This window comes from Gasterosteus aculeatus, chromosome 20 (assembly GCF_964276395.1).
Source record: "Gasterosteus aculeatus chromosome 20, fGasAcu3.hap1.1, whole genome shotgun sequence".
NCBI lineage: Eukaryota > Metazoa > Chordata > Actinopteri > Perciformes > Gasterosteidae > Gasterosteus > Gasterosteus aculeatus.
In genome coordinates, this window is record NC_135707.1 from 3,175,167 (window position 1) to 3,186,966 (window position 11,800).

General features: G+C 46.5%; 1 protein-coding gene across 1 annotated transcript in view; it reads right to left on the reverse strand.

The window, feature by feature from the left end:
* myom3 (myomesin 3) overlaps positions 1-10,967 on the reverse strand; it is a 35,722-nt gene extending 24,755 nt beyond the window's left edge. Inside the window, exons 1-7 of the mRNA XM_040164190.2 lie at positions 10,808-10,967; positions 9,195-9,318; positions 5,588-5,692; positions 2,547-2,694; positions 2,168-2,325; positions 1,037-1,129; positions 496-584 (exon numbers count right to left, since the gene is read on the reverse strand). Coding sequence (XP_040020124.2) covers positions 496-584; positions 1,037-1,129; positions 2,168-2,325; positions 2,547-2,694; positions 5,588-5,692; positions 9,195-9,301 — 700 coding nt within the window. The 5' untranslated portion in view covers positions 9,302-9,318; positions 10,808-10,967. The remainder of the gene's footprint in view (positions 1-495; positions 585-1,036; positions 1,130-2,167; positions 2,326-2,546; positions 2,695-5,587; positions 5,693-9,194; positions 9,319-10,807) is intronic.
* Positions 10,968-11,800: the final 833 nt, after the last annotated feature.

Below are 11,800 nucleotides of genomic sequence, written 5' to 3' on the forward strand. Positions count from 1 at the left end.
TCAATTTGATTATGAGATTTAACAACTGTCAACTGTGACCTAATATTTTTAAGTCAGTGCCTTTTGATGGGAAAACTACAGTGTCTCTAAATTACCTCCATTTTTTGACACTTCTTTACAACCATTTCTGCTCATTTATTGGCTAGCATTCATAATATCAAAGATATTTGGCCACTTAATTACTTCGGGCTCCATCATAAGTAATGGCCAGATATAATCAATGTTACCTGTCAAGCTAGGGGCGGAGCTTAGTCTTTTTTTCCTTTTAATCAACCATTGATAATTTTACATATTCTCGATGGCCTCACTTGCGACATATTGCAGTTTATGCAAAAAACTCACTGCCATTCACTCCGGGTGTCTCACTGACCCGTAACCAGTTTGGAACACGCAACAGAACTGTATTTCAGTCCTTGTTCCTAAAACCCCGTCTTTGTATTCCGTGTAATGGATTTCCAGAAGGGTGCGGCTGATATGAAATAGAAAAATGCTCACAGTTCACCAGGAGGGTTCCGAATGTCAGCGCTTCACCCAGGGGACTCGTGGCGATCGCTTTATACTCGCCGGCATCATCCGGGGAGCACCTGAGGATACAGAAGCGCTGAAACGGAGCCGCTTCTGCTTCTGCTTCTGCTTCTGCTTCTGTCCTGTCACCCGCCTGCGCTTTCGTTGCACATCTTTTAGCTGTAGTAGTTATTGCGGTTTGACTAGTCCCGAACTTAATTGGCACTTTTCAACCCTCAAAAGTTGGTAATGAAGCCGATTAAAAATGTAACACAATCATGAATTTCTTAGTTTGACAGTCGCATTACATCTTGTAAGACTAAGCTTCCCTGAACGTGTTCAACGTCCACATGAGCAGAGAATGACGCGTCAGCATCAAACTGTGAGCCGTCAGCTCGCTTCCGAACGCGGATCTCGTCACCTTTATAATCATTTATAATATTCAAAATGAATCAATAGTAAGGTTGTCCGATCTCTCTCATCCTGCACGGAGCTTTGCATCCTCAATGAGGGATTGGAGCCAGTGACCTACCTTCTGATCTCCAGTGAGCTGAGGCCATATTTTTGCTGAAGACTGTAATTCCAGGGCTGGTCAGACATTCTCAGGGGCAGACCGTCCTTAAACCTGAGGGAGGACGTTAGAAATCAACGTGTGTTTTTGACAGAAAGATGAAACAATGGGCTTCATTTGGAAAGGTGTTCACGATTGGGCCCCATGATTACTCGTGCACGTTTCCAACTGGTCAAGTGTTAGTTTGGCCGAATCCATGACAACCAGAGGGGCCCCTCGATCTCGCGTTCGTCTTGTTAAGGGCAGCCCGTTGGGCGGGACGGTGAAACCCGGAGGCTTCCAGTCCTCTGGATCTCTGCCTGGGTTCATGAATGCTGAGCACACACACAGTCCATTCATCCGCTAGTCTCACAGCAGCTCGAGTATCAAGGTCGACAGTTTGGAACGGTGCCTGAAATAACACAGGATATTTCATATTCATAGAGAGGGATCGGGAATGTGATGTCGTGACGTTTTTTTTGTCTTTTTTTGTATTCAATCATTTGCACGTACGGGTGTCCAGCCTGAACTACCTGCATACGTCAAGCAATGTTGCTCGTATGATCCCGTGACTGATTCTGAAGTATTTATTTGTGTCACATCATGCATGAGGCATGAATTAATTATGCAAATCAGGACTCATTTTTTTTCTTTTTTCTATAAACTGCCCGAAAATGTTGTTTTGTTTAGTTTGTCTTGCCAGTTCTGTTCGTTTGCAACATCCCACAATCAAAAGGTTATAACTGACTTAAATAGCCGTTAATCAAATTCGTTGACAATTAGATGTTTCTAGATTGACCGATCGATTGATTGACGATTTGGTGTTAAAGTAAGATGTATCCGGAGTGCACGTCATTATAAATGGTATCCAGTGGTCCACTGGAAGCTATTCTACTGTCGCGCACTAACCGCCAAGACAAATTCCTTGTATGTTTGGCATATTTTGGCAAATAAATGTTTCCTGATTCCTGATTCCTGATGACTTCAGGCCAAGTGAGGAACCAAAGTGAAAAGACACCAATTCCCTGCACGACCCGAATGACTTTAATAGAAACTGCTGGAAGGAATATCACCTTCATATCACCTGAGCGCTGCAGGGGCAGAAGTTCTCACCATGTGACCTCTGGGGGAGGACAGCCCTGGACGGTGCAGGAGAATGTGACCGTCATTCCCTCCCAGACGGCGTGAGACCTCAGCGGGATTGGAAAGTCCGGGGCCTTCTGACTCAGACGCTCCAGGTGCTTCAAGTGGGCAGATGCCTTCGCTTCGGCCTGCGGCACAAAATTATGAATAGAAATAAATTAAACAGAAAAGTGACACAAAGTGTAAATCACTACTAATCACCACTGAGACCGAAGACTCGGGTATTTGTCTTTCCAATAAAACACGTCTTCTGTGGCTGTGAAACCTGTTGACTATTAGACTTTGATGTTAAGAACATGATTTTGTTTGTTCAGCTGAGCACGAGGCAGTCGTTCCTCGGATCTTTCACCTGCTTGCGAAAGGCCGCCGCGTCGCCGCGTCTGCGTAGCGCACGCTGGTTCCTCATCACGTCCAGCTCAACCTTCTCCGCCTCGTTGCCAAACATGGTCCACTTGTCTCTGTGGTGCTCCTCAGCCAGAGTCTCCCGCAGGACGTCCCTGGTGGAGCACATTTCAGGACTAACTGGCAAATAAGGGTGGTGAATACACACAAATGCAGATGCAAAAAAAAACATAGACGGTAGCCGACTTTTTTTGTGAAGTGTACAACCCAGCAGCCTTCTAATGACCAATCCACACACCCATGAAACAAATGTTAAGTAAGTATGTTAAGGTGCACATTGGATTTTCAGCAGCACAAAATATTTTCAACCGTGGCTAGAATGGAAGTAATTTGGCTCATCTGAACATTTTGAGCGGGTTGTCACAGCAATTCAGAAGAACACATTGGAAGAGAGGACAAAAGTAGAGACGGCGTTTCACACAAAGGCTTGAATGCGGTTTGAAGCGACGCGGATCGACCTCTGAGAGAAAGAAAACGGCAATTTCACATTGATTCCTTTTGGCGTTGCAAACGTCTCTTTTTGTCCCAGTCCATTTGCACGCAGATGTTAGTTTTCGCGATGTCTCGCAGCGCGCCGCATAAAAGGCTCGAGTGGTGAGGTCGCCGTGGCGTTTAAAAAACCTATACGTGTCATTTCACACAGGGCACCACTCTCCCACCAGACTGAAGGTTTTCACCAGTCGGCCTTTACTGGTTCTCTAAAGATGATGATGATGATGCTCTTCATGGCTGTTGAACCTGCACCAAACAACCCCAGGAGGCCTTCTGGTGGTCACATGCAGCTGTGAATGCCATATAGCTTACGTGGCATTCTCTTGTGTACATGCAGCAGTTCATCTGCATGCATCGGCGATCACACGCACTACAAAACACACAATTATGAGTCTTGCCTGCTCTTTAAACGCTGCGTTTTAACCAAAGGGGCAATCCCGAGCCGTCTTTTGATTGACGGGGCTTAATTATTCCAAGATGTACTTCACAGACACAACAAACGGACGCAGAATCTTAAGTGTTTACGGACTCTTGTCTCAGCACAAATTGCCCGTCGTTTGCCTGCAATGATTCAATGAAATGCACAAACAACATCAAGAAATATTTAAATATGTGAATGCACAGATGCGTATGCAGAACACACTCGCACTCCGAGGCGTTTGGAAAGAAGGTTTTGGCGTTTGAGTGTGTGTGTGTGTGTGTGTGTGTGTGTGTGTGCCTGACTGCATTTCCAATCTCTGTTGGCTCAGAGATGTTCAACCCTGAGGGGAATGAACCACTGCAGCACACAAACTCAGTGAGTATGAGAATATGATCGTACGGCTTAATTATTGCTCAAAATGAGAATTTTAATATTGCTCATTGGTGCGAACAACAGCCAACCGCCCCCCCCTTGCCAAGACAAACGGGGCACGCATGAGTCAGCTGCATCATTTACACGTTACCCCCGTCCCACAGGGACAGTGGAGAAACCGTTCGGATGACTCACATGGAAATGTGCAGCTTGAGCCGCACTCGCCAAACATACAAAGACGCGGCGGATTCATTCCCACAGGAACCAAAACAAACTTCATGCTCCGGCGTCTTCCGACGCTCGGGCCCCTTCCAGGAACGCTGCGCCGACCCCCCCCGAAGCTTTCAACTCCGTCCTTCCGTCCTTCCTCTCTCGTCCTGGAAGGAGTCAATCATCTCAAGCGTTACCAGATTTCCGGGCCTCCCCCCTGAAATATTCATCCTCCTTCTGAGGGGTAAAAGAACGAGGAGATGGAGGGTTGCGGTGGTGTCGGGTCGAGATGGCGAGTTGGCAGGGCCGCCCCGCCGCAGCTGAGGCTCATCACGGTCGGATGTGTTCTGTCTTTCAAGAAGACACAGCCCCCCCCCACCACACCCACCTTTTCCTTCCCCCTCCTTGACAACTCTGTGTTCTAGTATTCAGTCATCTAGCCTCCTTTAATGGCTAGATTATTGTTCATTATTTCTGTTTTTACATGAATATAAAGGACCAATTATATATTAGGGATGTCAAAGTCATTTTGACACAGCGATTCCAGTTTAATTTCTGGACGGATTAGAGAGGAGTAAAGAGGCTACAACTGAGCCTCCAAACGTGACGGTTCTGTTGAGTGACCCAGCTACGACTAGACATCAAGTGGCTATTTCATTATTTATTCATTAGGATCTATGCAATTGGTCTGTAAAATATTAGAAATGAAATGAAAAAGAAACGAAAACATAGCTCCCGCCAGCTGTTTGCAAATAGCAAATTCTCACATTTGAGAAACCAGAATCAGAAAAAAGCATTTTTGCTCCAAGAATGACTCTTTTTACAGGGTGATTATCACTTCATGCATTTTGCTGATCAAATTTCCTCCGAAAGGATGTGAGGCTCCTTCCTCTTCCCCATCAAATCAGACAAACAAACGTCCGCCTGCACGTCGAATGACTTCTGTGAAAGAGCAAATGGCGGGAAGAGTCCCCAGCTGGTCTTCTACTGACGGATTCAAGTGGGGAAAACAGCCCGGATATCCAATATTCATCAAGACGCTCGGAGTGTGAGAGCTCACGGGCGGTGAATGGCGTGCAGGCCAAAGCACCAGGGCAACTTCACCCGCTCCACTTCCTCCAATCAGGTGGAGAGAGAGGACGTGGTGGTGAATACTGATGGAGAGGTTTTACCACCAGAACCTCACATTGCAGGAAGGAGGTCTGATGGCTCGCTCACAGTCCTTTTGGATCAGTATGAGAGGAAATGACTTTTCACTGTGTTATTACGAATTTCTAGTGGGAATGTGCAGATATAAATTGTATCTATTCGATAGTACCTGACCTTTCACCTTCGGGTGACACACACTGTGAGGCAGGTCTGAACATTTTCATGGTTCGTGCACCGACGTGACGTGAAAACAGACTGATCGAGAGGCTTTTATCCACATCAACAATCCATCAAGTCTTAGTGATAATCAACAAACTTGTATTTAGCCGGATGTCTCATCTCACCATGTCCTGTGGCGGGGAAAGTCCCCCGTGTTCAGGATCTCCTTGACGGACATCACGTCGGCGGTGATGATGGGATGGAAATCAGAGTAGGAGGCTTCCTCGTCCCTGTTCCATCCAGAGAAGAAAATAAAGCTGATCAACACAATTGATGTATCTTGAATATCATCAAATGACACATGTGCAATTATATTAATTGTGTGTTCATGTCAGCTGATATAATGGCGTCATAACGCCACCGACTGTGTCTGTAATCAGGATTCTATTAATACTGCGATCCAGAAACTTTGGGTTTGCGGGCACAGCAGCAGAAAATGACTTCTCTGATTTAAATAATTTCAATGAAAGATCTTTGAAGGGCAAAAATTGGATAACGACCATTTTCAAATTATGCTCATGAATGGAGTTTTCATTAATGGCACAATGAATTATTTGTGCTGGTTTTAGAGTCGGGCTGTAATGTAAAGTAATTGAATGTGCCTCTTAAATCAAATCAATCGTCGCCTCTTCGGATTCCGATGGTCACAGAAATTCAAAATATATTTGGGCTTTTTTCCAGTCAAACCTTTCGACCTGATACATTCAGACCTTTTTTTCCATGACTTTTTTTGATGCTGCTTGCAGCTTTAATTTCGCGGTTATTCATTCCGTTGATGGGAGGATTGGGTGTTCACGTTAGCGCGCCTATTAATTCTGTCACGGTTTACGTCCTAAAATCCAATCTCAAGCTCATTAGGCAAATATTCTCCTCTGCCACTAGAAAGCAGCAGTGTTTCTCCTTCCGAACATGAGAGGGAGCTCCGGGCAACGCGTGCACGCGTTACGGACACAAGGCCTCGTTTAATCAGCCACTCCGGGGATTCTGCTTAAAACTGGAAACTCTTATCGTAGACTGTTTGCTGTCTGCTCTCTTTCTGAAAAAAAGGTAAACATTGACACGCCAAAATCAAACAGAGCCAAATAAACAGCAAAGAAGTGAGAACACAGCGGGACGACATGACCCGCTTTGAAAGACAGCGTCAACACGGCGCGTCTCGCCGGTACCCTCGTCCGTCTGTGCAGCTCGACGCGCCACGATGCGAAGATTCAGACCTCGACGTGTCGTCTTCTCCTGAGCAGAAGAGCTGCACCCCTTCTCTTGGGTCACAGGGGCAGCGCTGGGTGCAGATTGGTCAATGTCAATCAGCATTGGTAACTGCCAAGTGTCGCCATCTGCTCGATCGCCCGGTTGCTTGGCGTGCAAAGGGTGATCGTGCATGACCTCTTATCTCTTTCGAGCGAGACGTGATCACCATCGGCTGCTTCTGCTCTGCTTATTGTTCCTCTTTTGCTCACTGGTGCTATTGTCCACAGGGAGCTTATACAATCAGGAGGAACACAAGCTGTCCATGTGCACAGACACACAGACAAGAGGCCGACTGTTACCGAGACAAAGGGTTGTTGGATCAGAGCCGATCGCTCATGGCACAACGGTGATCGTAACCGTATCTGTGCTGCAGCGCGCAATTATCTGCAACGTTCCGCTTTTTTTTTTGTTTTTGTTTTTTTTAACGCACAATGCGTCAATGTGTCGACCCGGCGGTGGATCCGGGTGTGTTCCGGTCGATGAACTGGAACACAAAAAAACAAAGACGAACACGCGGAGCGCCTGGTCGTAGGATTGTTTTCGATGGGTCCCGCAGAAAGCAGGTCCCCCCGTGTGTTTAAGATACGCGAAAAGCAGGAGCTCTCTATCTGGACCACCGGGTTGTAGTACTTAATAAATAAGTAATAAATAAACTGCACTGACACCACAATCTGTTGTTCGCGACAAAGTCATTGGAGGCAATGAAAGGCATTTTTGTATCAGGAGGGGGCTTTAATTTCTGCTCCCGCTGGATCCACAGATGACTGTTAACTCCCTGCTGTCCCTCCACGTCTTATTAATAGATCTTTATTGACGGCCTGCTTAAAGCGCCATGGAAAGGGATGAAGTTTGTGGGCCAGAGCTTTTTATTTACCCAGGTGTGTACCACACTACTCCTGCTGTCAACTTTGAGCCTCAGGCTTTACCTCCAACCAGCCACCTTACAAATGCTCATGCAAATTGACGTGACTTCTCTTTTTTTTTTTTTTTTTGTAAGGACAACTTCTGCTTCTTGTTGTGTTTGTGAGAGGGCCCGGGCTGCTGAATAATGCAGCGCAGAGCCCACGGCGGTGCAGCGTCGCTGGAGTACAGCCTGCAGATGTGTACACAGGGACACAGACACTCACACAGCAACATGCGCACACGCGCGAACCCCCATGCAAACAAACCTTTATGGCTGAGTTGATAGCGTTGCTCCGTGCAGGAGAGTGGAGGTTCTACATGTCTGTCTTTTTGCTTCCGCAAATAATTAACTCGGTGGGACGAGGAATTAGAAAAAGAGGAAAAGCTCTGAGAGGCACCGGTCGGTCTGAGATAACGTGGGTCCAGTTCCTTTTATTCTGCAATGGAGATTGTAGGCCGCTGAAAGAAGGGGGGGGGGGTTGAAAATCAATGCACATTTGACTAGTTTATTGGGTAGGAAGAGATTTCTATTTCAGCTCAGTCGCATCGTCTGGCAGCACGGGGCGTATTTGCTGAGTGGATTTCTTTCTTCATTTCTCCCTTTCATGTCACAGTGCAAACTGACCGTAGTGTAGAGTTCAGGTGTGTGTGTGTGTGTGTGTGTGCACACGTGTAGAAAGAGAGATAACCCAGTGAAATGGGGAAAAAAAAGGCTTTTGCATTACTGATCTCACCTCGGTAATAATCCTAAATCATATCACGGCCGGTGAAGTCAGTGGCTTGAACGGCAAGAAAATGTGAGGACTTACCGACGTATTTGAAACTCGTCTCAAGGTTGATTTAGTCGCCGTTGTCCTGAAGCCCAATTTCCATTGAAAAGAAGAAGTTTGACTTATTCACTTCTTCTCAAACACCCTCAGAATATCTTTACTTGCATAACAGTTGAGGTCGTGGATCAACATTGAGAATTATGTCTCTCCGGGACAAAGTGGAGCCAGTTCATGTCCGTTGGCTTTAATGCGTAAAGCCGTTCTCCAGCACTTATTTTGACACCTGTCGCCTTTCTAATGTTTCCACTCTCGCATTTGCTGCCGTTCATATTTTCCTATCAAGCCGCGCTGGTTGACTGGAACACCTGGAACACCTGGGACGGACATTTAACTAATGCCTAATATCCACGGTGCGGTTGCGCTGCCACTGCACACACAGCTGTCTTTGTGTATTCAATGGAATGCTCCACTTGGCTCTGTGTGTGTGTGTCTCCACTCCTTCAACATACTTGATAATAAAGTGTCAGATTCAATATTCGATTAAACATATTGGGAAACACCTTTACATGGTGAATATACGTATACATGTTTACTGGCACATTAATGCATCCGCTTTAATAAAGGAATGTTTCTTTTTATTTTACTATGATTCTTTTAAGGGTTAGTTTCGGGATGATAATACTTCTGGTCTGAACCTCAGGAAGGTTCTCTGTTTAAACACAGGACTTGTGATGCAGTGTTTGTGATGCTTTCACTCGAGTAAATGATCTGAACCTCGGCCACCGCCGAAGTCAGGGGAGCGTGTTCGCACCTGGAAGTGAAGGTCCTCTTCTTGATCTGGGACGACAGCTGCACGCTGTGAGACATCTGGGACGACTGCTCCTCCCGCTCTCGCTGCATCGCCGTCCTGGTTTCCATGGTAACCCGTCTGGCACCTGTGGAGAGAGGGGAGGATGAAAGCGAGGAGGCCGTGGGAGGAGAGTCAATGAGAGTCGGACGAGACGCTGCAGCCAAATCAAAGCTGTAAGTTTCCCGAGTGCAGACGAGACGCCACTTTATCGGCCACTTTAGCTTTTGCCGAGAGACAACCGTCCTTATTGTGCTTTGTATGCACACGGGGCCTTGCAGGCACACTTCTGGTCATTTGCTCAGTCGAGATGGTGGAGTAACAGCTTTTCCATATTGTGCTGGTGCAGGATGGCGAATTTGGCTGCAGTTGCGTACGAATTACAATTGAGCCCAAAGGTCGGGATAAGTGTATGAAAAGATATTCAGTGCACCATTTATCTCCTCAGTAGACAAGCACTATCAGAAGAAGCACAAGTCTTGAAATGACTACAAATGCAAAGACCAGGCGTAACACGGGCCTACTAGTATCATTTTGTGTCTGAATTCACATCTGCTGCATTACTCTCTGGATCATACATCAAACTCACGCCCCCCCTCCCACCCCATCTACCCTCCCTACCGACTTCCATTTTGAGTCCAGCATCACCGCAGCTAATGCTCGAAATTCAAAAATGACTTGTTCTGCAATTTATCTTCTTGATTATTTGAATATAGGTTGAATTTTGAATGTTAGGAAATGATAAAAATGCACTTTTTAAAGCCAAAAATGATGTTTGGTTTCATCGAAAACTCCAAAAAAGAAAAAGATGCAGAAAAGGTGTGTTTTGGGTCCCATGTTTCATAAATCACCCTGCCTGTCGTCCATCATGCGAATGAATGCAGAACACACTCAACAGAAAGCGTCAGCTTGGCTCCACTGCGTGATGTGTTATCTCTCCCCCTCAATTACATCATGGAAAACAGCGGCGAGCTAACAGGCTAATGAACTAGCGGGCCGGCTGACTCCCATGTTGCCCTTTTTTGTGCATCACCGTGGCGCACGGAGAGGGGTTTGTTTGAGCAGTGTTAATGGAAGGTCGACCTCTGGCACATTAAAATTGATCGGGCCTCCATGGGCGGGCCGGAGTCCGGGGCCCCTGGCGGGAGCTAAAGCAGAAACAGCGGAGCAGTGCCTGTTTTTTTTCTCCACGCACGGTGCAGTTTCACGTCTCTGGAGTGAATCGAAAGCTCGGTTTCTAGGTCTCTGATGATGAAAATAATATATATATATATATACACACACACAAACACATCAATAGCGGAACATGAGACAAATGAAGGGGAAGGCGTTGTTTGAACACTACAGGAGCTCGCTGTTTGCCGTCCTCGGGGGGAGTAAAGACCAGTTACTTCCACGGAAGCCATCAAGGAGAGACGAGAGAAATCAGAAGGTCAACTAGCTGCAGAGTCAAGCGAACAGAATCCTTTCTGACAACACAGAGACAGAAGAATTCTGAGCGTTGTATCGTTTGTAAAGGAATAACGCGTCAGTGTCTTGACTGACGTAAGGCAAAAGAAATCAGAAATCCCACTCACGCTTTCTCTAAAGAAACAGCTGAAGTCCTCTGAGTGTCCCGGATCTGCAGGACGCGTGTGTCCCTGTCTGTCTCTCTCCTTGATGGGACCTCTGTAGTCTTGCTGTCGCCGTCCTCGCCGCCTGTCTGTCCGTGTCCACCCCGCGGCCTCCTGCCTCTCTGCCGCTCTTGATGAGGCGATGAGGGTGACCCCCCGAACACAAAGTGTCCTCTGGCGCCAAGAATGTGGACAGCACAATGCTCTCTCATTGTTAAGTTGGTAAATATAGACCTCACACACACACACACACACACACACGCACGCACACACACTCACTCACACTTGACGCACAAACACGGATCGATTTACAGACAGCTCTGAGGACAAGTGGCTTAGAGATGACACAATAGCTCCCCGTGCAATTAGAGAGGCTGGACCAAAATGACCCGGGCAGCCGAAAGTAACAGCTGGAAAGGCCCCGAGGGAACAACTGGCCGCGGTGAAAAGCTCCGAATGGCACTTTCACAAGTGGCACTAAAGAGAAATACGTGTACATTTCAGCCCCCTCAGCACCTTCTTACCTGCCTACAAAGAATGTAGAATGGAAGGCTGTGAAAAGGGGGGTGAGAGAGACAAAAGGGGACGGGAGGGAGAGAGGGAGGGGCTGCTGGAAACAGCAGACAGCTGTTAAGTAGAAGATTAGTGAGAGAGGAACTTATTAAAAATGTGACCTTAAACTTAAGGTTAACAATGGTGGAGACTTCCCACCTCGTTGGGCTGATCAGGTGACTCCATCTTCCACAGTGCATCCCGTTACGCTGCTTCCATTCCTCTTCTATATTCTTTAATAATATTTCATGCTGTGTTGCTACTACACGTCACATAATGCAGTATTACAAAGTACTGTAAAAATACTCTGAACTCTGAACAAAACAAATCTATAACTATAATAAAACGCCTATAAGCAAAAAGTCCTACACAGATATTCCCAGAGAATAAATCAATCTGACTGAA